Source organism: Salvelinus fontinalis, chromosome 36, assembly GCF_029448725.1.
Source record: "Salvelinus fontinalis isolate EN_2023a chromosome 36, ASM2944872v1, whole genome shotgun sequence".
Taxonomy (NCBI): domain Eukaryota; kingdom Metazoa; phylum Chordata; class Actinopteri; order Salmoniformes; family Salmonidae; genus Salvelinus; species Salvelinus fontinalis.
This window is the reverse complement of record NC_074700.1, coordinates 13,044,340-13,068,395: the sequence shown is the minus strand read 5'-3', so window position 1 is coordinate 13,068,395 and position 24,056 is coordinate 13,044,340. Positions and strand designations below refer to the sequence as shown.

General features: G+C 42.0%; 3 protein-coding genes across 4 annotated transcripts; 2 read left to right on the top strand and 1 right to left on the bottom strand.

The window, feature by feature from the left end:
• The first annotated feature begins 6,688 nt into the window (after positions 1-6,688).
• On the top strand, positions 6,689-10,273 carry si:dkey-183c6.9 (tripartite motif-containing protein 29). Its single transcript, XM_055900724.1, is given in 4 exon segments — positions 6,689-7,230; positions 7,232-7,270; positions 7,771-7,832; positions 7,834-10,273. Coding segments are annotated over 4 exon segments (975 nt in total). The 5' UTR covers positions 6,689-6,927; the 3' UTR covers positions 8,405-10,273.
• On the bottom strand, positions 10,266-18,275 carry LOC129835214 (GMP reductase 2-like). Of its 2 annotated transcripts, none has more exons than XM_055900721.1 (10): positions 18,165-18,275; positions 17,382-17,521; positions 16,857-16,976; positions 16,537-16,620; positions 16,236-16,409; positions 15,575-15,656; positions 15,321-15,427; positions 13,617-13,659; positions 12,622-12,781; positions 10,266-11,877 (listed from the first exon to the last, which is right to left on the bottom strand). In XM_055900721.1, exons 2-10 carry the CDS (start codon positions 17,466-17,468, stop codon positions 11,688-11,690), a joined length of 1,047 nt encoding a protein of 348 aa, XP_055756696.1. In that variant the 5' UTR covers positions 17,469-17,521; positions 18,165-18,275; the 3' UTR covers positions 10,266-11,687. The 2 variants fall into 2 exon arrangements, with proteins under 2 accessions (XP_055756696.1, XP_055756697.1); XM_055900722.1 differs by having other exon boundaries at positions 17,382-17,581; positions 18,165-18,265.
• Positions 18,276-18,542: 267 nt separating this feature from the next.
• LOC129835215 (NEDD8-like) lies at positions 18,543-20,084 on the top strand. The gene is made up of 4 exons (XM_055900723.1): positions 18,543-18,719; positions 18,971-19,018; positions 19,216-19,298; positions 19,583-20,084. The coding sequence occupies exons 1-4, from the start codon at positions 18,702-18,704 to the stop codon at positions 19,701-19,703; spliced, it is 270 nt and encodes an 89-aa protein (XP_055756698.1). The 5' UTR covers positions 18,543-18,701; the 3' UTR covers positions 19,704-20,084.
• The last annotated feature ends 3,972 nt before the right edge of the window (positions 20,085-24,056 follow it).

Below are 24,056 nucleotides of genomic sequence, written 5' to 3'. Positions count from 1 at the left end.
CCCCATTAGCACTTGGGGGGCACTACATGCGACTGCAGAAGCAGACTGGCTTCTGTCTCAGGAGCTCCAGCTGGGCCATGGTCTTGTTCTTCGGCCACAGGCCCATTTTGAAAGCTTGTTCTTCTCTGTGGGTTGTTTATGAATGTTGTGATTCCCACCTCTTTCCGCTCCTCCTTCAGTTTGGGGAATTCTTGCCGTTCTCTTTGCATCTCTTAACTCCAGCTCTGGTCTTGTGTTTTCTTCTTCTTCATCTTTTTCTTCTTCTTCCTAACTTTAGGTGGTTATTTCTCTACTTCCTCCCCCTCCAAGCTTGACCTAATCTGGTGGGTGGTGTTAGCAGGGTTGTCATGGTTACCATTGCAGCTGCAGTTTATGATCTCGACATCATCTGCCTGAGAAACCATTTCATTTTCTTCTCCGGTGGTGGTCTGTCCATGCTGTCACGTTGTGGTGGCAGTGGTTGTGTCAGATGCTGAATGAGCTGTGTCTCTGACGACAAGAGACCATTGGGCTGTGAACCAGTGGAAAGCGCGAACGAAAAGCATTGGTTACAGAACCACTTGCGGATGTACTTCATGTGGAGCCTGGTGAGGGCCTGCAGACGATGGAGCTCCTCCTTCAAAGGCTTTTTGTTACGATCGAAGCTCCGCCACAGCAGAGACCTGATAGAGCATGTGGGGTTTGACGTTGTTTTCATGGGCTTTGTCTTGGGTTTCTAGGTTTCTGTTACTCCCGTCATCGTTCTTACTGAGGCGAGGCACCTCCAATACCTTCTCCTCTTTCTCCTTTTTGTCTTTCTCCTTCTCCTGCGTCTGGTTTGGTCTGCAAATCTTTCTGCGTGCCTTGCAGATCTCCTCTGTATCCCAGCTGATCCCGTAGCACAGCCGCTGGACCAGGAACCACATTCTGACCTCAGATAAAGACAAGAAAATATTCTATTGGTTGCTTTCACCTAAATCTGCATTGTGTTATTAAAACTTGTCAATGAAACTAATTACAGCACATCACATACAAAAACATATAGAATAAATAGAGGAGTGGTTGTTCTGATACATGGATAATGGCTGCTGTAAAAAGCTGCTCATGGAAAGATGCTGAGCAAGGACAACGCATTGGTAGTTTGCCCACGCTATCTCGAAGTCAACTCGGAGTGAATGCCCTACTCGCTTCCCACAGCAGGCCCTTAGGGAGGGAAGGGATCTGGGCCAGGGAGGGAGGCCGGGCATGGTGGTGTTGGCATTGGGGCGGCAGGTAGCCTAGTGGTTAGGGTGTTGGACTAATAACCAAAAGGTTGCAAGATCAAATCCCTTACCTGACAATGTAGAAATCTGTTGTTCTGAACAAGGCAGTTAACCCACTGTTCCTAGGCTGTCATTGAAAATAAGTTTTTGTTCTTAACTGACTTGCCTAGTTAAATAATAAATACATTGTGGTGGCTGATCGGTATGTTACAGCTGGAGCTAACTCAGTATTCATCTCTGTGAGCTTAGCTGCAACAGCTGGATCCAGATGCTTGTTCATCTCTCTGCTATCCTGCTTTCATCTGGTCATCACCGAACTCCTACTATGATGAATAAAGAATGTAATATATGCTACTGCCGGATGTACAATAAACAGAGAAGCCTGTTGTATTTGTTCTGGTTCATTATTATTATACCGGTTCCGCCAATTTACTGAAATAATGCAAATTCCATCTTTCCATAAGGCCTGGAAGGACGCAAATGTGCATGATGGTAAATGTAACCTTTATTTAACTAGGCAAGTCACTTAAAACACTACTCCTCTGGAACCGAATGACCAAACTGCACACAACTTAATACGTGGCATCTACAGACCAAGACCAATCTTTTCCAGGCTTGTACCAAAAACAACATTGACCAAAAAACATTCAGGTGGTCTCGCACACAGATCCCTATAAATCAGTTCAAATCAAATCAAATCAAACTGTATTAGTCACATGCGCCGAATACAACCTTACAGTGAAAGGCTTACTTACAAGTCCCTAACCATCAATGCAGTTTAAAAAAAGATGAATAAGAATAAGAAATAAAAATAACAAGTAATTAAAGAGCAGTAGTAAATAACAATAGTGAGACTATATGCAGGGGGTACTGGTACAGAGTCAATGTGCGGGGGCACCGGTTAGTCGAGGTAATTGAGGTAATATGTACATGTAGCTAGAGTTAGTAAAGTGACTATGCATAGATAATAACAGAGAGTAGCAGCGGTATAAAAAGGGGAGGGGGGGGGGGGGTGGCTGCAATGCAAATAGTCTGGGTAGCCATTTGATTAGATGTTCAGGAGTCTTATGGCTTGGGAGTAGAAGCTGTTTAGAAGCCTCTTGGAACTCGACTTGACGCTCTGGTACAGCTTGCTGTGCGGTAGCAGAGAGAACAGTCTATGACTAGGGTGACTGGAGTCGTTGACAATTTTTAGGTCCTTCCTCTGATACCGCATGGTATAGAGGTCCTGGATGGCAGGAAGTTTGGCCCCAGTGATGTACTGGTGCAGCTGTAGAACATTTTGAGGATCTGAGGACCCATGCTAAATGCACACCTGGAGTACACCTGGTGCGTAATGAAATTCCCAATTCCCCCTGATTAGTAATTGTGTATATGTGCCCTCTGTTCACCATTGTTTGGTCGGTTATTGTTACCATGCCCGTTGGACCTGTGAGTACCTGTGCTATTGTATCAGCTTCCATGCTACGTGTATTTGTGCACTTGTTTTACGGGTCTCGTCCCGTGTATTATTTATAGGTTTACACCTCGCTTTTTTGTTTGGGTGAAAATAAAAAACCCTATTACGTATTCCTGCGCCTGTCTCCAATCATTAGACATGACACATTGCTTATAGCGGCCATATTGTTTAGCTAGAGTCTTGGAAAATATTGTGTTTGAAGATGTGCGTGCATCGATGCTGTACACCAAATTTGGTGCCGATCGGTCCAGCGGTTCTGGAGAAGATAATATTTAAAGTAGTCAACATCATTGAAAATGGTCCAAAATACATCAAAAGCAGATTAACTGCATATTGCATGATCCATTTTATTTTAAGATCTGATATTTTGCAAGTGTGGTAAACAGTACAATAATTAGCCCTAGGTTAATGTGTCAAATTTGTCAAATTTGTCCAAATTTGTCCAAATTATAGCTGTTTGCAGCTATATTTCCATGTGTTGTTTCCAGTGCTTGACTGGGAAGGAAATAGGTGCTGGTACTCATTTTGGGTGCCTGTACTGTTTATATTTAGGTGCAAGAACTCCACAATACTTTTAGCCAATATTTTATAAGACGTGCAGGATCTTATGCAGTAGAAAATAAGAGGTGATGGTACAGAGTATCAGTGAGCTCCTGCCCAAGTCAGGCACTGTTGCGAAAGTGCATTGGGTGGTCCTGGGAGGGTATAGGCCCGCCCACCCACTTGGGAGCCAGGCCCAGGCGATCAGAATGCATTTTCCCCCACAAAAGGGCTTTATTACAGACAGAAATACTCCTCAGTTTCATCAGCTCTCCGGGTGGCTGGTCTCAGAAGATCCCATGGGTAAAGAAGTCGGATGTGGAGGTCCTGGGCTCGAGTGGTTACACGTGGTCTGTGGTTGTGAGGCTAGTTGGACATACTGCTAAATTCTCTAAAACGATGTTGGAGGCAGCTTCGTACAGTGGCAAGAAAAAGTATGTGAACCTTTGGAATTATTAACTGGTTGACCCTCCTTTGGCAGCAATAACCTCAACCCAAAATGTTCTGTAGTTGCGGATCAGACCTGCACAACGGTCAGTAGGAATTTTGGACAATTCATCTTTACAAAACTTTTTCAGTTCAGTAATATTCTTGGGATGTCTGGTGTGAACCGCACTCTTGAGGTCATGCCACAGCATCTCAATCGGGTTGAGGTGAGGACTCTGACTGGGCCACTCCAGAAGGCGTATTTTCTTCTGTTGAAGCCGTTCTGTTGTTGATTTACTTCTGTGTTTTGGGTCCTTGTCCTTTTGCATCACACTTCTGTTGTGCTTCAATTGGCGGATAGCCTTACATTTTCCTGCAAAATGTCTTCATTTTTCGTTGATGATAGCAAGCTGTCCAGGCCCTGAGGCAGCAAAGTAGCCCCAAACCATGATGCTCCCTCCACCATACTTTATAGTTAGGATGAGGTTTTGATGTTGGTGTGCTGTGCCTTTTTATCTTCACACATAGTGTTGTGTGTTCCTTCCAAACAACTCAACTGTAGTTTCATCTGTCCACAGAATACTTTGCCAGTAGCACTGGAACATCCAGGTGCACTTTTGCAAACTTCAGACATGCAGCAATGTTTTTTTGGACAGCAGTGGCTTCTTCCGTGGTGTCCTCCCATGAACACCATTCTTGTTTAGTGTTTTACGTATCGTAAACTCGTCAACAGAGATGTTAGCATGTTCCAGAGTCTTTAGCTGACACTCTAGGATTCTTCTTAACCTCATTGAGCATTCTGCGCTGTGCCCTTGCAGTCATCTTTGCAGGACGGCCACTCCTAGGGAGAGTAGCAACAGTGCTGAACTTTCTCCATTTATAGACCATTTGTCTTACCGTGGACTGATGTACATCAAGACTTTTAGAGATACTTTTGTAACCCTTTCCAGCTTTATGCAAGTCAACAATTGGTAATCCTAGGTCTTTTGAGATCTCTGTTGTTTGAGACATGGTTCCCATCAGGAAAGGCTTCTTGTGAATAGCAAACTCAAATTTTGTGAGTGTTTTTTATAGAGCAGGCTAGCTCTAACTGACATCACTAATACAAAATATAACGTCATTGGTTACAGAATAAAGCTCCTCCTCTTGACCAAGAGAAAACAGGTTCAAAAGTTAATTCCAACTCACCAGCGCACACACATGACACACAATATAATTTATTCTCCTGAAGGCTCACTATAATTTATTACCACTTTAGCAGACAACTCAAGATAATGGAAGACCTAAGAAGTTACTCACTGCCTTATCTAAACATCTCAGGGCTAAGTTGGGTCAGTTCAACCATAGTTTAACGATCCTTTTTGCTTACTTTATAACCCTCACCATACACCTCTTCAACTAAGTTGGAATGGTGTTTATTATGTTTTAATTACTCCTTGTTCATACTACATAATCCCTTCCTAATGAATTAACATTATTAACCAGATATAATAATAATACAGGGCAGAGTTCAGTTAGTTATAGTTTTATCTAAATGTAAACATTGTTTAGTCATTATTCATAAAATTCCTAACAGAGCCATATTTAGGTAGCCTGTTTTCCTTTGTGTTTTGTGGGTGGTTATTTTCTGTGTCTGTTTCACCATACGGAACTGTCTCTGTCATTTGTCAGTTTATTGTTTTTGTTCATTGTTCAAGTATTCTTATTAAAATGGATACGTACCACGCTGCGCATTGGTCCTCCTCTTCTCATTCCAACGACGAGCGTTACACTGACTCCAATTAGCTTATGGAGAAGTCATCAGCCTTGGGGTTCACATTTTTCCAACCTACATTGTGAATTATTCAATAATGTATTCAATTTAGACAAGATAAATACAATACTTGTGTGTTATTAGTTTAAGCACACTGTGTTTGTCTATTGTCGTGACTTAGATGAAGATCAGATCAAGTTATATGAACAAGTTATGCAGAAATACAGGAAATTCCAAAGAGTTCACATACCTTTTCTTGCCACTGTAGGTGGTTTGAAATGTGGCTTGAAATATCCCATTCCATGTGCTTTTTGGCTGTTCAGACTGAAGGAAAAAGAACAGATTCGAATTGGATATGCAAAAGGTCTGTATTTGAGTCGTTTCAAACTGTGTCTGACTCCCCTGTTGATTTCAATCAGTAGTTGCGCACAAGCCGACTGCATTTGCCTAACTACTCGAACACACCCATTCCCAGTCACCAGTCATGTACATACATAGCAAGGCAGATTTTTGAGCAACACGACCAAATGTACATAGAAATGCTAAGTATAGATCTCCCATACTCATTGAAAGTAAGTCTAAGAAGCGATAGATCCGTTCTATGTACCCTATTTCTAAATTGTCTCTTAAATTGTGTTTTTTCATCTTTTTACTTTCGGTTTTGTACAACGGCATCTGACAGCTGAAAATACAATACTTTATTGAAAGTGTAAACGCTGCGTGTAACACATCCGGTGTCAGGATAAATAAAAAGCAAGTTCTGCTAACTTTCTTTAATTATGTTTAATTACCGCAAACAATGAATGGCAAATGCAATTTTCGTATATACGGGTTCGCTGTTTCACCACGCAGGATGAACAGAGAACTGTGGAATGTACTCAATAGTAGTTTTTATACTATGACAATTTTATTCCCAACGTGTCCAGTTGGCCTATCACAGTAGAGGCTGGGCGTGGTTTAGACTTTGCCCCCCTTTGTACACATCTGGTTGCTGGGTAGATTAGCTCCGTCTTGGGTCTGTCGATTCTACACTAAAACAGTTCCTAATATGGTATTGTCCAGTATTCTAAACTCTTGGTTGGTCTAGAGAGCTGCACCCCTCCCCTCTCCAGACTGTCCACAGCTTTTATGGCCTGTGTTGGTCATTCCTTACACCTACACACACTATACAGAGGGGGTTGTGCGTGCATGTGTGTAAGAAAACAATATTCCTCTTCAACCAATATGCTAACAGGCTATTATGCATAAACATAAATCCTAACAAAAGGATATTTCACAGTGTTTTATATTGTACAATGATTAGCTTGTTTTGTTACATAAACTGAAATCAGGCGAATCATTATAATTTTAGCAACCAGGAACTTTTGGTGGACTGACGCATATCTTGCACAAGGTGGCCTCAAACGTAGATTAGACCAGAGACAGAGTGAACAAAAGCAAACGAACCAACAGGTAAAAAGTTCAGATTAGAAGCATTATAGGGGCTACGAGGCTAGAGGTATTTTAGCATGCGAAGGTCAAGGACAATGCAAAGCACCCGATTCCCACCACCATTTACTGTGGCAGCTTCAACTGATCCAGGGCTCACAGAAGACATGTCTGAGGGGTGCCAGGCTCTGCCGCTGCCGGACAGCCAGGCCATTGTTTGTGATTTATGTACAGAAGACAGGAAGCCAGCACTGAAGACTTGCATCAAATGTGAAATGTCCATGTGTACCCAGGACTTGGAGCCACACCTTTCAGTCCCATTGCTGCTGCAGATACATAGCCTGACTGAACCCATAGCAACCGGGGGCTGGGGGAGTTGGGGCAGCCACAAAATGCCCCCACCACGGTAAGATTCTTGAGTATGTAAGAAATTGTAATAGATACTGGAAACTTGTAATAACAACTTCTCAACATAAGCCATCTTTTATACAAAATACACACACCTCCCCTTTCCTTGGACATATGCTGGTCTCATTAAGACACCAACCACAGACACACACAACTCCCCTCCCCCATGACAACCACAGACACACACAACTCAAGGTTGGAGCACAAAACAAAGAACTATCTCAGGAACCAATGGAACGTTGACGCCAGGCCTGATAAGGACTACCCAAGACCCAGATCGACCAATCAGAAGGCCAGACTACCAGATCAACCTACTTCATTCAATGCATATATAAAGCTGTACAACTGTTTAGACTGTTTCCGACGATTCCATACGAATCAGACAGAAAGAGCCGTGCTGCACGATTTTACTAAGATATTTTTACATGTGATTAAACGGCCTTATTATAAAAATATCCACCTTGTCCTATGTCTCCACTTGATCTCCTGTCTCCAGTAAACGTTTTATCAACAAGTACTACTGCTTGGACGACCTAACTAGTGCGTGCATGTCTTGCGCCATTGGGGATCAGCTCCGCCCCGCGTGACATCACCCTGACAAGCGACCCGAATTCTGTTTCAGCTCGCATAAAGTCCATCAAGACCTCTAAGAGAACCATGCAGGCTGCCCTGTCCGAGGGGGACTCCTTCCGCTTCCTCCAGGGTTATGAAGGGGTGCACCAGGCTGTGGAGAAGGCCCGTGCCGTGGATCTGAGGAAGGGGCTAGAGCCCGGGGTCGACCGGGACAAGCTGGTCCAGGAGCTACAGCAGAGCGGAGGAAAGCTCCTGTACTATAACAGTATTAGGTGTAGTGATGGGATGACCTATACATACAAACCTCCACAGGCACACGTTGATTCTCAGTTTATCTATCTTTCTGGGAAAAATGAAGCTCTATCTGAAACAATACCCCGTCCCATAGTGTTAGAAGTGTTCTGGGACAAAACCTCGCCACCCTCCCTGTCCTTCTACAGCAGGGGCAGATATCACCAGACGGAACTGCACAGAATGGAGATCCGGCATCATCAGGGTGACCTAACTCCCTTTGTCACCCTGGGAACAGGAAATAGCCCAGCCAGTGCCAGACAGTATGGAGATTACAGTCAATAAAAGCACAATGGAGAGTACGGTCTCTATGGAGCGAACATTCAGCCAGAGGAGCAGTGGGGGTGCCCATGTGGAGCGGTCCATGAACAACCCAAGACTCAGCAGGCGCAGTATTTCTATCACCAGCATGTGTCTCAACAGGGTCCCATGTGCACATGTGAGAGGTTTATCGGTACGCCGTATATATTTGTTATTTTATTTCACATTTATTTAACCAGGTAGGCCAGTTGAGAACAAGTTCTCATTTACAACTGCGACCTGGCCAAGATAAAGCACAGCAGTGCGACAAAAACAAGAACACAGAGTTACACATGGGATAAACAAACGTACAGTCAATAACACAATAGGAAATCTGTATACAGTGTGTGCAAATGAAGTAAGGAGGTAAGGCAATAAATAGGCCATAGTGGCGAAGTAATTACATTTGAGCAATTAACACTGGAGTGATATATGTGCAGATGAGGATGTGCAAGTATAAATACTGGTATAAATACTGGTGTGCAAAAGAGCAGAAAAACAAATATGGGGATGAGGTAGGTAGTTGGTTGGATGGGCTATTTACAGATGAGTTGTGTACAGCTGCAGCGATCGATGCTTAAAGTTAGTGATGGGGTGTGTTCTGTGAGCTGGTGTAATGTCTACACTCTTAGAAAAAAAAAAACTTCGAAGAACCCTTTTTGGTTTGAATCCTGGCTAGTGTTAAAAAGAATTGTGGACATATCTCATTGTGGACATATATCAACATGAGCCTCCCCTCCCGGCTAATGTTGTGGACATATCTCATTGTGGACATATATCAACATGAGCCTCCCCTCCCGGCTAATGTTGTGGACATATCTCATTGTGGACATATATCAACATGAGCCTCCCCTCCCGGCTAATGTTGTGGACATATCTCATTGTGGACATATATCAACATGAGCCTCCCCTCCCGGCTAATGTTGTGGACATATCTAGGCATAAAAAAACATGTGTATCACTCATCTTATGTTTTTACATTTGGCACACATTAATTAAGTCAGGTTGTATACATCAATACAGATATTCAAAATACATTGAATGAATTTACACATTATTACATTACCTGTTGATAGTATCAACTGTAATTTCCTTGTTGCTGTTCACACGGGCTGTGGAAAGTTCTAGTGAAAAGATGTCAAGGAAATGTAGTAGACATTGAGTTATACTATGTGAGTTATTGAGTTATATTATGTGGAGGCTTCCATCTGGTAACTAACATTATTTTTGCTGCAGTCAGTCCAGACAATCACACTGGTTTCTGGGGTACTATGATAGTCAGTGAAGAATCATTGTTTCGTAATTATATATTTGGGAGACATGGGATGGTGGCCCAACTATGTTCGTTACAGAGATGGCAACTTGTGACCACAAAGTTTTCACATTCGGGCATCCCCACATTATATGCATATTCCAATGCTGTTGTACTGTAGGATTCTAATGTGTGTTGGACTAACAGTGGCTGGATTTGGGTTTAACATGCAAGGCAGGACTTTGTCTCCCCCTGCTGGTCAAGTTACCTAACTATCATAATGTTATCCCAATGTTCCAAGAACTTCCACCTATTTATGTCCCTTAGTCATATTTAGTTGACCTCATCATTGTCCAATACATCATGTAAATAGTCAGTTGACTGAATGTTAATGCTGATGTTTCTGTCCAGTTAAAAAAAAAAATGGCTAGCTTATAAAATCTAAATACATTGTGATTCATGAAATTACATGAGCTGGTACACAGAGTACAATTGATATATGTACTGTATTTTGTATAAATATATGGATCTTTAATTGTCATGTTGAGATTCAATGTTAACATGAAAAATAAACAATCAACTCTAAAACACAAATCATATGGAATGCTCTTTATTGGAAAGAAGTGAGAAGACTGAAGAAAAGTAGAATAAAACCTGCATAACATGTTTGACTAAAACCAGATAGATATAAAATGGAATTATCCTCCAAAACACTGAAGTAAAGTGAATATACCTCCTTTGGGAAAACTAGCCAGTTACAAGTACATAATAATGCATAGACAGAGACAACATTCGCGCAAAGTAACTGACACAGTCAAGTACAATAATGGGAAATGCTGATTGCATGGACATTTTATATTGTCTCTGACTATATAAAATATTGAGAAAAGTGTGAAATCAACAGTAAGTCAAGGTAATACTCAAAGCTGTCCTGTCTCCCTCACCTCTTTAGCCTATTTTAACAACATACTTTGAACACATTCTTTATTCCACAAGTTTCCCCTCAACATACTGGGTGTAATTTGACTGACTTGAATTTCTACTGTAGCTGTACAGTACACGAAACAGTTTGTCAGTAGTTTCACTATATCTTTTCCCTCATCGCTTTAATATTTGGTCCGCATGAGAATAACATAAAAACTAAGGAGCTATGGGGAAAAAAAGACTGGAATACAATATCATCTAACATTTTTGCATATCATTCAAGGTCAATATATATTTATTTAAGTGAGTTTGAAAAGGATTAAGTTAAATAACCAGAAATATCTTAACATAAAAATCTTCAATATTGCTAATTATAAGGAATATTTTCATCTATTGAATATATCTAAAATAATAAAAACTATGTTTTTGGAATAAACTTTACCTGTACTCTTGATATAGTAAATACTTTATACAGTGAAATACTCTACATCTATTTTTTGCATGTGGCTTTCATATAGCATGGCGGTGACGTGCATAGAAGTGTTAGGAGAAAGAGGGGATTGAGAGAGAGAGAAAGAGAGAGAGATTCTAGGACTTGGTAGATAATAATGGACAGAGAGAAGAAGCCTGTACTCAAAGCCTGCAGATCTGAATGGGAATGATTGAGCAAGATGACACAAAAATACATCCTGAAGTACCACAACAATCCTCGGTTCACTTATTATCAAAGAAATGTCCATTTCTGGTAATTTACAGGAAAAAAGCCAAATATGTCTAAAATATCAAAACTTAAATAAACTCCTAGATAAGGGATTGTTTTGAGTGTCACCTAAAAAGGTTTTGATTTGGCAACAAAACACTTATCCAAATTTTACGTTTCTCAAATGACAGATTCTTACTATCAATGGTTACAGTATTGTGTGTTTGTGTGTGTGTATGATTCTGTGTGTGTTTGTGTGTGTGTGTGTGTGTGTGTGTGTGTGTGCGTGCAGTATGTGTAATAGCATCCATGTGACAGGGGCAGGCAGCAAACAAAACACACCACCACCCCCCCCTGACCCTGTTCCGCCCAGGAACCAGCCTGGACCTCGCCTAGTTATCGTTCCCAAAGACGGTGTTGAGCTGCTGGGTGACCCTGATGAAGGTGGTCCTGCGGCTGAGCTCCTTGAGCTTCCCTGCGCCCACGTAGGTGCAGGTGGAGCGGACCCCACCCAGGACGTCGCGTATGGTTACGTCCACGGGACCCTTGTAGACCACCTCCACCGTCTTCCCCTCAGATGCCCTGGGAGAAGAAGAGGGAACGTTTTAGTGAACTCTTAAGCCTAATGTATGTATGCGACGCAAGAACCATACGCAAAATGGCGATCCTACGTTCTTGCGTCGAGTTAGGAATTGTGGGGATGCACACGTCTGCATATTTCTACCCAATGCAATTTTGCGTAGCTACTTTTAGTTCCATGAGTACGTACGTGGGATATAAACTAGTATTTATGCTTCAAGTTTGATTAATATTCATTTTATTAGAGAATGCCAAGAGTGTGCAAAGCTGTCATCTAGGCAAAGGGTGGCTACTTTGAAGAATCTAATATATATTTTGATTTGTTTAACACTTTTTGGGTTACTACATAATTCCATATGTGTTATTTCATAGTTTTGATGTCTTCACTATTCTACAATGTAGAAAATAGTAAAAATAAAGAAAACCCCTTGAATGAGGAGGTGTGTCCAAACTTTTGACTGGTACTGTGTGTACAGGATACACATGGTATACACCATCTAACCAAATGCTTACTTGCATGTTCCTTCTTGACAATACAACAATAAGAAATAAGAAAATATAAAAATACAAACATAAAGTAAATGTCTCAGTAGAATAGAACAAACACTTTAGCATAAGTAAAATACAGGAAGGCACAATTTATAGTCCAATATTGACATGTGTTTTGGGGAAGGGTGTTTTCCCTAAAGCGTGCTACAGTGTTTAAAGCTGCTCATTTCCTGCTAGGCGGTCAGTAACATCTCTGACCTGTACTCGGCCACGCCCCCGGCGTGTCTCTTCATGGCCGTATCAGAGCTCATGCCGTAGAACAGCTTGTACTTCTTCCCGTTCTTCTCGATGACCTCGCCCCCGCTCTCTGAGTGGCCGGCCAGCATTCCGCCCAGCATCACAAAGTCCGCCCCCGCGCCTGTCAGTCACACACAACCACAGCTGAGAAAGACACATTCCCTTGGGACCATCACACGACGTCCTAAGAACCCAGCTGGGGTCGGACAATCCTGGGAACTAGACAAAACCTCCAGGGGACCATGACACAACATCCTGACAACTTTAGGTGACCATTTTAAAACGTTCTGGTGACATCCTAACGACTCATTGTTGATAGCAGGGTTGTCAGAACCAGGCTATGGGATGCAGGGGGGAAAGTGTGAGGTTAGCGTGAGACAACAAATGCACTTTTCTATACTCAAGGAGAGAAAGAGACAAACAGCTAGACTGTTGTTTTACTATTAAACTCAATACTATCATTGTTTAACATTTCGTAAAGCAGTTTGTGTTTCATAACCAGGCAAAGCTAAATAGTAGGCTAGTGACTGGCGGTTATGGAGAAGTAAGAGAGTCGCTTACGCGATGTCTAGCAGAGCCTGCCTGCTTGTCTGCCCACACTCATCGCTTGCTCCCCCGCAGCTCACCAGCTGATGTAGGTTGTGTGTGGCGTGTCCTTCCCACTGTTAGAGAACGGAACCCTCGCTGCTCTGCGCACCCAGTGCTGCTAATATTCTACTTATCATAGTAGCTTATCCAGTCCAAAGTGCAAATACAAGGCACTAGAAGCCAAGTCTGAGTCATAAATGGTTGAGTCCAAGTCCAGTCACTAGTCCTGAAAATGTGTTGTAGCACTTGAGTCCGAGTCCTGGACCTGAGTACTACAACACTGGTTGTAGAGTCTCTGTAGTCTGATTAAAGTAAGTACTATATGCTCTGTGAGTTGAAATGTTACATTCTACTGCTACAAAACTCACCAAAAGCCTTGGAGACATCACCTGGGCAAGTGCACCCACCGTCCTTTATGAGAGAGAAAGAAGAGGGAAGAGTAAGATACTATGGGTCTTCAGGTGAAGTCTTTATCTATTCAACCATCTTGGTATGTATATCACGGTGTTGAGCCAAAGACAGACAAAGACTGTTGAGCCAAAGACAGACAAAGACTGTTGAGCCAAAGACAGCCAAAGACTGTTGAGCCAAAGACAGCCAAAGACTTTTGAGCCAAAAGGATGTAAGTGTATAACTAGGGATGCACGATATATTGGTGAACATATCAGAATCGGACGATATTAGCTAAAAATGCCAACATCGGCCCGAAGTCTAGTTTAACGCCGATGTGCAAAACCGAGGTCAAAGCTGACGTGCATACCTAATATAACGTAGGTAGATGATGTAATACACGGAAAATACAGCGCTACACAGAACAAAAACAGAAAAATACTAAGCGCACTTCCAACAACTAAACAAGTTCAGGTCGAGCAGTCATTTGAAAGAGGAAGAACATTTCAGCGAGACAACTCAAAGGCCAAATCCATTAACGCCAAGATAATGGAATTCATTATGCTACTTGCTATTGGCGTCACGACTGACATTTGGACCAGCGATGTCAGCCCCATGAGCATCCTGAGTCTGACAGCACAGTGGGTCGACGAGGATTTCCTACTGAGGAAAGTCGTATTTCATGCTCAAGAATGTGCTGGTTCTCTGCTGCTGCTGCCATTTCAATGGCATTTGAGAACATGAACACACTCCTAGCTCCATTGGAACAACTGACTGGAGAAATCAGCTCATCAACTGCGTCTGCAGCAGACATGAAACCCTCTGTCATGGCATTGAAACACCTGCTCATCAAAACTGCTGACAGACCGTGGGGTTAAAACTCACAAAAGTACTCGAGGCTGTGAACAAGAAATTGGGTGGGATTCATTCTGAGCCTCTTTACTGTGTTGCCACCATGCAGGATGCTAGGTACAAGGACCGCTACTTCGATGCAGACAAGAAACAGGGTTTACGTGAAACGTTCCAGACACAGCTGGACAAGATGGAAACGGACAGTGACAGTGCGCACTGAGGAAGAGAAGCCACGGACACACAGAGCTGAAACTTCACTGCTTGACATGTATGATGAAATCCTGTTGAGAATGAAACGACTGAACAACTGAACAACGAAACAGCACTGCAAGTAAGTGAAAGAAATAGGTTTTGATGATGTTTTCCTGGTAATGGGGAGATACGTAAATGCCAACAAAATAACTTTTTGGTCAGTGTGGTGTAGTGTGTGTGTGTAACCTTTATTTAACTAGGCAAGTCAGTTAAGAACAAATTCTTATTTACAATGACGGCCTACCCCAAACAAATCCGGACGACGCTGGGCCAATTGTGCGCAGCCCTATGGGACTCCCAATCACGCCCTGATGTGATACAGCCTGGATTCGAACCAGGGACTGTAGTGATGCCTCTTGTACTGAGATGCAATGCCTTCGACCGCTGCATCCATGTGTGTGTGTTAACTATTTAACTGTACTAGAATGCTTAAAAGGCCGCTAAAATTTAAAATATCGCTATCGGGTTTTTTGGCAAGGAAAATATTGGATATCAGCCCAAAATGTCATATCGGTGCATCACTATGTATAAAATAACAATACATGTATAATACATGTATAATAATAATGGAGGCTTACAGAGATGATGTGTCCGCCCAGGCCGTGGGCAGCGTCTGCACACTCGATCACAGCGCTCAGCTGGGGATAGCCCACCCCGGTCTTCTTACGGGTGGTGCACACAGACCCTACACACACACACAGACAGACAGAAGGTCAGAGGTTATGAGCATGACCACACTAAGACCCCGATTCAATCAATTGTAGAAAAGGTATGAGGAATGACGATCCAGCAAAACCGCAATGTGCCAGAATCGCCCGGGTTATAACATCACCTGGTCCGATGCCCACTTTGATGATGTCAGCGCCGGCGAGGATCAGCTCTTCCACCATCTCCCCGGTAACCACATTCCCTGCCTGTGGCAAAGACAACACAGTCACTTTCAGTGTCTTAGATGGTGCACTAGTATAGTAGTGTGCACTACTTTTGACTAGAGTCTTTGACTAGAGTCAACTGCCTCCCGGGTGGCGCAGTTGTCTAGAGCACTGCATCGCAGTGCTAGCTGCGCCACCAGAGTCTCTGGGTTCACGCCCAGGCTCTGTCGCAGCCGGCCGCGACCGGGAGGTCCGTGGGGCGACGCACAATTGGCTTAGCGTCGTCCGGGTCCGGGAGGGTTTGGCCGGTAGGGATATGTGGATATTGTAAAGTGTAAAGTGTGTAAAGTGGATATTGTAAAGTGGTTGTTCCACTGGATATCATAAGGTGAATGCACCAATTTGTAAGTCGCTCTGGATAAGAGCGTCTGCTAAATGACTTAAATGTAAATGTAAATGTAATATGGGCTCAAATGACACCCTGAGTGCAATACTTTGACAGGAGCCCTCAGGAATAGTGTGATTTGAAATGTATAAACTGTATAAATACTGCAGGCATAATCACATGCTCATAATCACACATTTGCACACTATAAAAGAGAGCATAGAGGAGTCACTGACCATGATGGTGTGTGTCGGGTACTTCTGACGCACGTCTTTGACAAAGTGGACAAAGTGCTCTGAGTAGCCATTGGCCACATCCACACAGATGTACTGCAGCTGAGGCACAGCGGCTAGGATCTCACCCAGTCTGTCAAAGTCCCCTTCACTTGTCCCTGTGCTGACTGCCACACTCTGAGAGAGAGAGAGAGAGGGAGAGCGAGAGAGAGATAAACACATAATGAAAAGTTTGGCAAAGTAAGATACTTGTCTTATAGGGTACTATGTAAATGATATCCCAGACAGCATTGCTTTAATGTACCTGTACACATTCCTGATTCTTTGTTGCAAACTCCTTCCAGTCATCTACTGAATAGTGTTTGTGAATGGCAGTGAAGAGAGTGAACTGGGGGGAGAAAGAGAAATGTCTTTGTTAAACACCTTTAAGTGCATAAAATCTATGGGAACAGAGACATCTAATAAACATAGATTTGGGCTCCACTTTCTCTGTGAGCCAGTAGGGGATATTTGAGTTGTTTAGTATTATAAAGTATGAGTGAGGATGGTGAATTCTGATTTAAGCTATTTTGTTGTTTTTGCTTGTTGCCGTTTATAACACAATATGTATGTCTATGTCTATACCTTGGATAACGCCAGGGCCATCTCGAAAGTGCCGACAGTGTCCATGTTGGCGGCAACGATGGGGATTCCTCTGTAGCTTCCCTCGGAGTTCCTGAAGGTGTAACTTCTCATCAGGTCCACCTGGGGGAGAAGGAGAAACAGACAAAGACAGAGAGACAGACAGAGAGACAGACAGATAGAGAGAGACAAACAGAGACGGAGAAACAGACAGAGAGAGAGACAGACAGATAGAGACAGACAGACAGATAGAGAGAGACAGACAGAGAGAGACAGACAGACGGAGACAGACAGAGAGACAGAAACAGAGAGAGCCAGACAGACAGAGATACAGACAGAGAGACAGACAGACAGAGAGACAGACAGAGACACAGACAGACAGGTAGAAGGTAGAGAAAAAGGCACCATTGAAGAGTGATATACTGTGTTTGGAAAATTACACTACTGGTACAAACCGGTCATTGAATAGAATTGAACAATACTGTAGACATATTAGTATATTACAGGAAAAAGGCAGGAGTTATGCACCTCACTACGGGACTTGAGTGTGCTTCGTTTCGGACGGAGGAGCACATCCTTGAAGTCCAACTTGATGTCATTCTCAATGCGAGGCATTTCTACTGCTTGTTATCCGTAGTAGGAACACGTTTTATCTTCTTCTGATCGGTCTGCAATGGGGTCGACAAAACGGACAACAGTATAGAACAGGCGGAATAGCACAGAACAGGCTGATTCACACCAACCCACACACAAAAACAAACAACCAAACACACACACACACACACGAGGGCGAACATGTGATAAACGCTAGAGATAGTGAACAATGAGCGCCTTACAAATAGGACACAGAAAACATTAGAGTAAGCACATTTTCAAGGTCCCATGGGGGTCTGTTCACTCATAAAAATGGTAGTAGACAGGGACTGTTCAAAGTTCCATGAGGGTTCCTTGTGGGTCTGTTTACTGTCAGTAGTGCGAGGAAAAATACCCCTTTTACATGTTGCAGAGTACACTTAAGATACTTACAATATCCAAATCGATAATAATGTAATAGTAATACATTCATTAAAGACCATTTAGCTAAAGCTGGTCATATAAGGCCTAATAAACTAGCTAACGTGTTACTCGAAAAATCTAGTCGATATGGGCAATCATGCTGTAACTGCCTCCATGGTCCAGTCAAAATTTAACTAGGCAAATATTTAATTAAACCCGTCAAAAGAGGTTAAAGACCCTAGATCTGTACGTACGGTTAGATGTAGGTATATGAATCATGTTTCTTCTGTACGAAATGAGGAATAAACGACTTACCTTTATGAAATGTATGATGAATATTTCTTATTTCAGCAGAACGCTTCCGTTAAATATGCGAGGCAGGAATGTTTAAGAGGGCGGGTCTTTACTGTAAAGCTATTCTTGTAGTTCTATAATTCGGGTATCTGTGCTTTTTATGTACAGTGGGGGTTGAGAAAATACTACAAATAAAATACTTTACGTCACTCCTTCGTCGTAGAGTCTACTAAATTGTAGTTTTTTACCACTAGTAATGGGGCTAACTCTAGAGATTTCTCGAACACTAAAATATTTAAATAAACATATTTTATCTAATAAAAAATATTGATGGAGAAAACATCTCCTCGAAGTACCAACGCACATAGCGGAACCTATTATTGTGAGCAACGTGTATAGTGGGACCTATGTTTGAGAAACACAGGACATTTTCGCGACCGAAGATTGGTGTAGAAATTTGCTTATGTTGTGAACTGGAAACCAAATTTAGCAGCTATTACACAGATATCATATCAGTTATAATATAATTAATGTGTTTAGAAAACAAAATAAGTCAAAATGTTGATTAAAGTCAAGGTAAGAGAACGTCAGACACAGATATTAAGCCACTAGCAAATTAGCTAGTTTTTGCTTTTAATTCAGCTGCTCAGTGCATACAATTAGTAGCAAGCTAGCTACCTACATGGGTCCATAAAATAAGAATCGAATAACCTGACATTTTACATGGCTACATAGATCTTAAGTAACTGTCTTCTTCTGGTTATGAGGGGTCAAATAATAGATCATCCTGAACATGATTAAGTATTTTCTAAATGTCTTTCTCTCAGACCCTCACAGGGAAGGAAATTGAGATTGACATAGAGCCCACAGACAAGGTGTGTATGTATGTACTTTTTCCAGTATTCCCTTTGTTGCTGATGTGTGTGTGTGTGTGTGTGTGTGTGTGTGTGTGTGTGTGTGTGTGTGTGTGTGTGTGTGTGTGTGTGTGTGTGTGTGTGTGTGTGTGTGTGTGTGTGTACACCATGCACTGATATTATGTATTCATTGTGTGTATTCTGTTTGTCTCTGTCAGGTGGAGAGGATCAAGGAGCGAGTGGAGGAGAAAGAGGGGATCCCTCCTCAACAGCAGAGGTTGATCTACAGCGGGAAACAGATGTAAGCCACTTAGGCAATATCTTGTAATTAATCATGAGGAAAATAAAAAAAAGCTTATATGTTTTCAGTGTACAAATGACTCCCCTGCACTAGTCTCGGAAATCCCAGTCTTAGGGCAACAGCACTGGAACATTGTTAATGTGGGAGGCAGCCCATTTGCCCTAGGTTTACTACACCTCTACAGACATACTTTGTCTGTCAGTGGTCAGATAACAACAGACATGAAAATGATATTGTCCCATTCTTCCTAATATCCACTTTTTCCCGCTCTGTCTTTCCCTCAGGAACGATGAAAAGACAGCGGCAGACTACAAGATCCAGGGAGGTTCTGTACTACATCTGGTCCTGGCACTGAGAGGAGGGGAGGTCCTCCACTGTCCCACGAGCCTTCTGCTCGCCTTGTAACCACCACGCTTGCCTTAGCCCCGGTTAGATGTTGCCCTTAGGCACAGATCTAGGATCAGCTTAACCCTCCTCAAATCCAAACCGTAATCGTTATGCAAAACGGACCTTAGATCAGTGATTGTGGGCAACTTCAGCTCTATCCCCTTGGAACCGGCCAATGTAGACCTTCTCTGAGACATATTACAACTGTAACGAGGTGTTGTCCTTTTGTGTTGGGAGGATCGCCATGTCAGCACTCTCTCTTGTCCCTTCCTCGTTTGAGAGCATCAAACTGATGCAGATGTTACGTTTACAATGTGTGAAAGTGTGAGAAAGTATTATTCTTTAGAGATAGATTCATGTAATGGTTTAGTTTGTCATTAAAACATCAGTTATCCGTGATGGATGTTGCATTGTCATTAATGCTGTGTTTAATGTTATGGGACTGATAGGCATGCTTTGTAGGAAAAATTCAAACACCACACCAGTCAACAACTATTATTTTACCCCAGTATAATAATCTCTTGTTACTGTAGCTATGTACATTTATGCTGGAACTCACAAAAAGTATCCACAAGAGACAGGAGGTTGGTAGAAAGTTAAACAGTTGTCTTTGAAGTATGTCTAAGTAGGGCTAGGAGTTTCTCGGTCTGCTCACGTGGTCAAGAAAAACTTTTTGCGTCACTCATGTACAATAAGGTAGGTGGTGGGACTGGCACCTACAGTCAAAGGCCTAATCCCAAATCGACCCCTACGCCCTATGCACTCGTGGAGATTTGACAGGTGTAAGAAATATGGTAATAGCTCACCCTTCCACTGTGATAGGCTAGGTGGAATTTGCACCAATTCTCTCAGATATCCAGAGCTGCATAGGGCTTAACGGTCGATTTGGCCAACCATGACTCCATGTGGTTGGAGGGATAAGTCAATGAAGTTGGAAGTCCCACCCAGTTGACTACATTAAATTGGTAGAAGCCCTCAATGGCACTGCCCATGTTAATACTTTTGTCCACAAGAGGCCTCTATCATTATCTATGGCAAAGGGGGGTCAAATCCGGCCCGTCGGGCACTTCAATCGGGCCCACAAGACACATTTTTATTTCATTTAAATGTTTTCTTACCCCTTTTTTCACCCCAATTTCGTGGTATCCAATTGGTAATTACTGTCTTGCCATTGCTGCAACTCCCGTACGGACTGCGGAGAGGCGAATGTCAGGAGCCAATCCCTCTCCTAACCCAGACGATGCTGGGCCAAACCATCTCCTAACCCAGACGATGCTGGGCCAAACCCTCTCCTAACCCAGACGATGCTGGGCCAAACCCTCTCCTAACCCAGACGATGCTGGGCTAATTGTGCGCCGCCTCATGGGTCTCCAAGTCAGTTGTGACACAGACTGGGATCGAACCCGGGTCTGTAGTGATGCCTCTAGCACTGAGATGCAGCGCCTTAGACCGCTGCGCCACTCGGGAGGCCCCCGCAAATAGATTTTAACGAACAATTGGTCCCCCAAAAAATGCGGTCCTCCGTTGAATATCAAAATGTGGTCCTCGAGCCAAAAAGTTTGCCCACCCCTGATCTATTTCAAAAACATAGCCTGGTTAAACCTTACCAGACTGAACGCTGCACGGTCACCATTGTTCCAGTTGGTGAACGCAATGTTCAGTGTGGCTTAAACCAGTCTAGGTTAGACAGGATGTGGCCAATGAATTACTGAGGTGTGGTTTGCATTATACAGTATATATTGATAAAGTACATAATCTACCTATTTTATTTCTATGTTGCAATGCAACACACAGCAAGGCTACTACTGTGTATTCCTGAACCAACATTGAAGGCCGGCAGGCCTCTGTCTGGTCCAGGTAAAGGCAGGCAAGGACTCGGCAGAGGCTGCCTGCTTGGCTTAACAGTTTAGATAAGGCAGTGATGGAGTAGTCTAGTTCTGTCTGTAGTCTATGTGCTTTAGCCATCCATTGTTCGTTATGACTATAGTTATCAGGGTGGATTACAGGTAGCACGTTAGTTTGCTGGTTCAAATCCCCTGGCAGATTGGGTAAAGAATCTGTCGATGTGCCCTTGAGCAAGGCACTTAACCCTAATTGCTCCTGTAAGTCGCTCTGTATAAGACCGTCTTCTAACATGTACATTTCTGCAATGATTGTGTATGTATAATAAGGTTCTATTTGTAAAAAGATGATTCTGGGATAATTGCCGTTAATGTTCCGAACACTCATTGGTTTGAATGGTGTCAGCTATATTTATCTTGTATTCTTTTGAACTTAACAACATGAATTGGGGTATTTAGAGTACTATATAGGTAGAGAACATTGAACAGAACAAGACTAAATGTCAATAACTACATGTTGATAAAAATGCAGATAGAACCGTTTAGTCTCAAACTTTCAAAATGTAAACGTAAAAATGTTGGATAAAAGCGCATACATCTCATCTTATGTTATTACAATGTTGTTACTATGTTATTACAATGTTATAATGATTTCTCATTATCATTATTATCGCATAAGAGTTTAAAAGATGATTATAAATGGAACTGTATGCTCTTTTCAAAGAATGGATCCCAGTCGGTTCAGGGCTATGGGATACAGGGGGTCGAGGGTGGTCTGCCGGGCATTGGGATGACAAGCCATCTCGAGATGAGGCCTTTTAGCGGGTGGAATAGTAGGGACCAATTGGAGGTTTACTTAGTAGAAATGCAAATATCATGGTACAACTATATAGACACTCAATCATTATGTTACTTTTTAATAGTACGTTTACAAAAATATATTCTGATTAAAAGAATGAAAGGTGTGTCTCATGGTAAGTGGTGAAATAAGTATAGCCAGTTACAATTGTAATGGCTTAGCAGATAATAAGAAAAGACGATCAGTATTTACCTGGCTAAAAGAGAAGGATTATAATATTTATTGTTTACAGGAAACCCATTCAACAGTTTTAGATGAAGTTTTGTGGAAAAAGAACTGGGTGGGCAAAATATATTTCTCCCATGGGCAAAGAAATTCAAAAGGGGTGATGATCTTAATTAACAATAATTTTGATCCAAATGTGCAAATTGTCCAAACAGATCCTCAAGGTAGATGGATTATTTTAAATATGTTATTGGACAATAAACAAATATGGCTTGTTAACCTATACGGTCCGAATAATGATGATCCAAGCTTCTTTGAAAATATATATAAGAACTTATCAACTCTACAAGCAACACTAGACTCTATTATTATAATGGGAGATTTTAATACGGTCTTAAATAGCTCTATAGACCGGAAAGGAAATCACACTACAAATTATCACCCTCAGGCACTTAAGGAAATCATGAATGTCATGGATATATTGGAATTAGTGGATATATGGAGACTTAAATACCCTGATTTAGTGAGATATACATGGCGGAGGCTGAATCAAGCTAGTTGTCTTGACTACTTTCTTATTCCATTCTCTCTGGCACCAAAAGTTAAAAAAGTGTTTATAGGGGATAGAATGCGGTCGGATCATCACATAATTGGCATATATATTTCTCTTACAGAATTTCCACGTGGGCGAGGATATTGGAAATTTAATCAAAGTCTACTAGATGATAAATTGTTTAGAACTAGGACAGAAGATTTTATAACTGACTTTTTCAGACATAACATAGGTACAGCCGATCCCCTTATTGTATGGGACACTTTTAAGTGTGCCTTTAGAGGCCATGCAATTCAGTACTCATCTATAAAACAAAAGCAATTTAGATCAAAAGAGTCCATATTAACAAAGGAAATTGAAGGACTAACAGTACAGTTAGATAGCAATAAAAACGGTACCATAGAGGCACAGAATAATTTAGAGGAAAAACAAAAAGAAATGGAGGAACTTATTCAAGAAAGATCCAGTGTAATATATTATAAAAATAAAGCGAACTGGATGGAATATGGGGAAAAATGCACCAAATTCTTTTTCAATCTTCAATATAGAAATGCTACCAAAAAAAATGTATTAAAACTTGTGACAAATGATGGAGTCACGCATGATTCACCAAATGATATTTTGAAAGAGGAAGTAAAGTACTTTAAGAATATGTTTTCGTTTCAGGCTCCTCCATCTCCACTAACTGAAACTAATTGTATATGGATTTTTTTCCTATTAATAATGTAAAATTAACATCTGAACAGAAAGACTCATGTGAAGGCCAAATTACAGAGGAGGAACTGCTTGTTGCAATTGGGGCCTTTAAAGATGGGAAAACTCCAGGGCTGGATGGCATACCAGTGGAAGTATACAAAACGTTTTTTGATATACTCAAAGGACCATTATTAACTTGTTTTAACCACTCCTATATAAATGGTAGATTATCAGACACACAACAAGAAGGTCTGATA

Excerpts from the sequence above, each read along its gene's own strand:
- LOC129835214 (XM_055900721.1), bottom strand. The coding sequence starts at position 17,468 with ATGCCTCGCATTGAGAATGACATCAAGTTGGACTTCAAGGATGTGCTC. Across the intron at positions 16,977-17,381 it reads CACTCAAGTCCCGTAGTGAG|GTGGACCTGATGAGAAGTTA; the intron begins GTGCATAACTCC and ends CTTCTCCCCCAG. Across the intron at positions 15,428-15,574 it reads CAAAGTGGGCATCGGACCAG|GGTCTGTGTGCACCACCCGT; the intron begins GTGATGTTATAA and ends GTGTGTGTGTAG.
- LOC129835215 (XM_055900723.1), top strand. Across the intron at positions 19,019-19,215 it reads ACATAGAGCCCACAGACAAG|GTGGAGAGGATCAAGGAGCG; the intron begins GTGTGTATGTAT and ends TGTCTCTGTCAG. Across the intron at positions 19,299-19,582 it reads ATCTACAGCGGGAAACAGAT|GAACGATGAAAAGACAGCGG; the intron begins GTAAGCCACTTA and ends TCTTTCCCTCAG.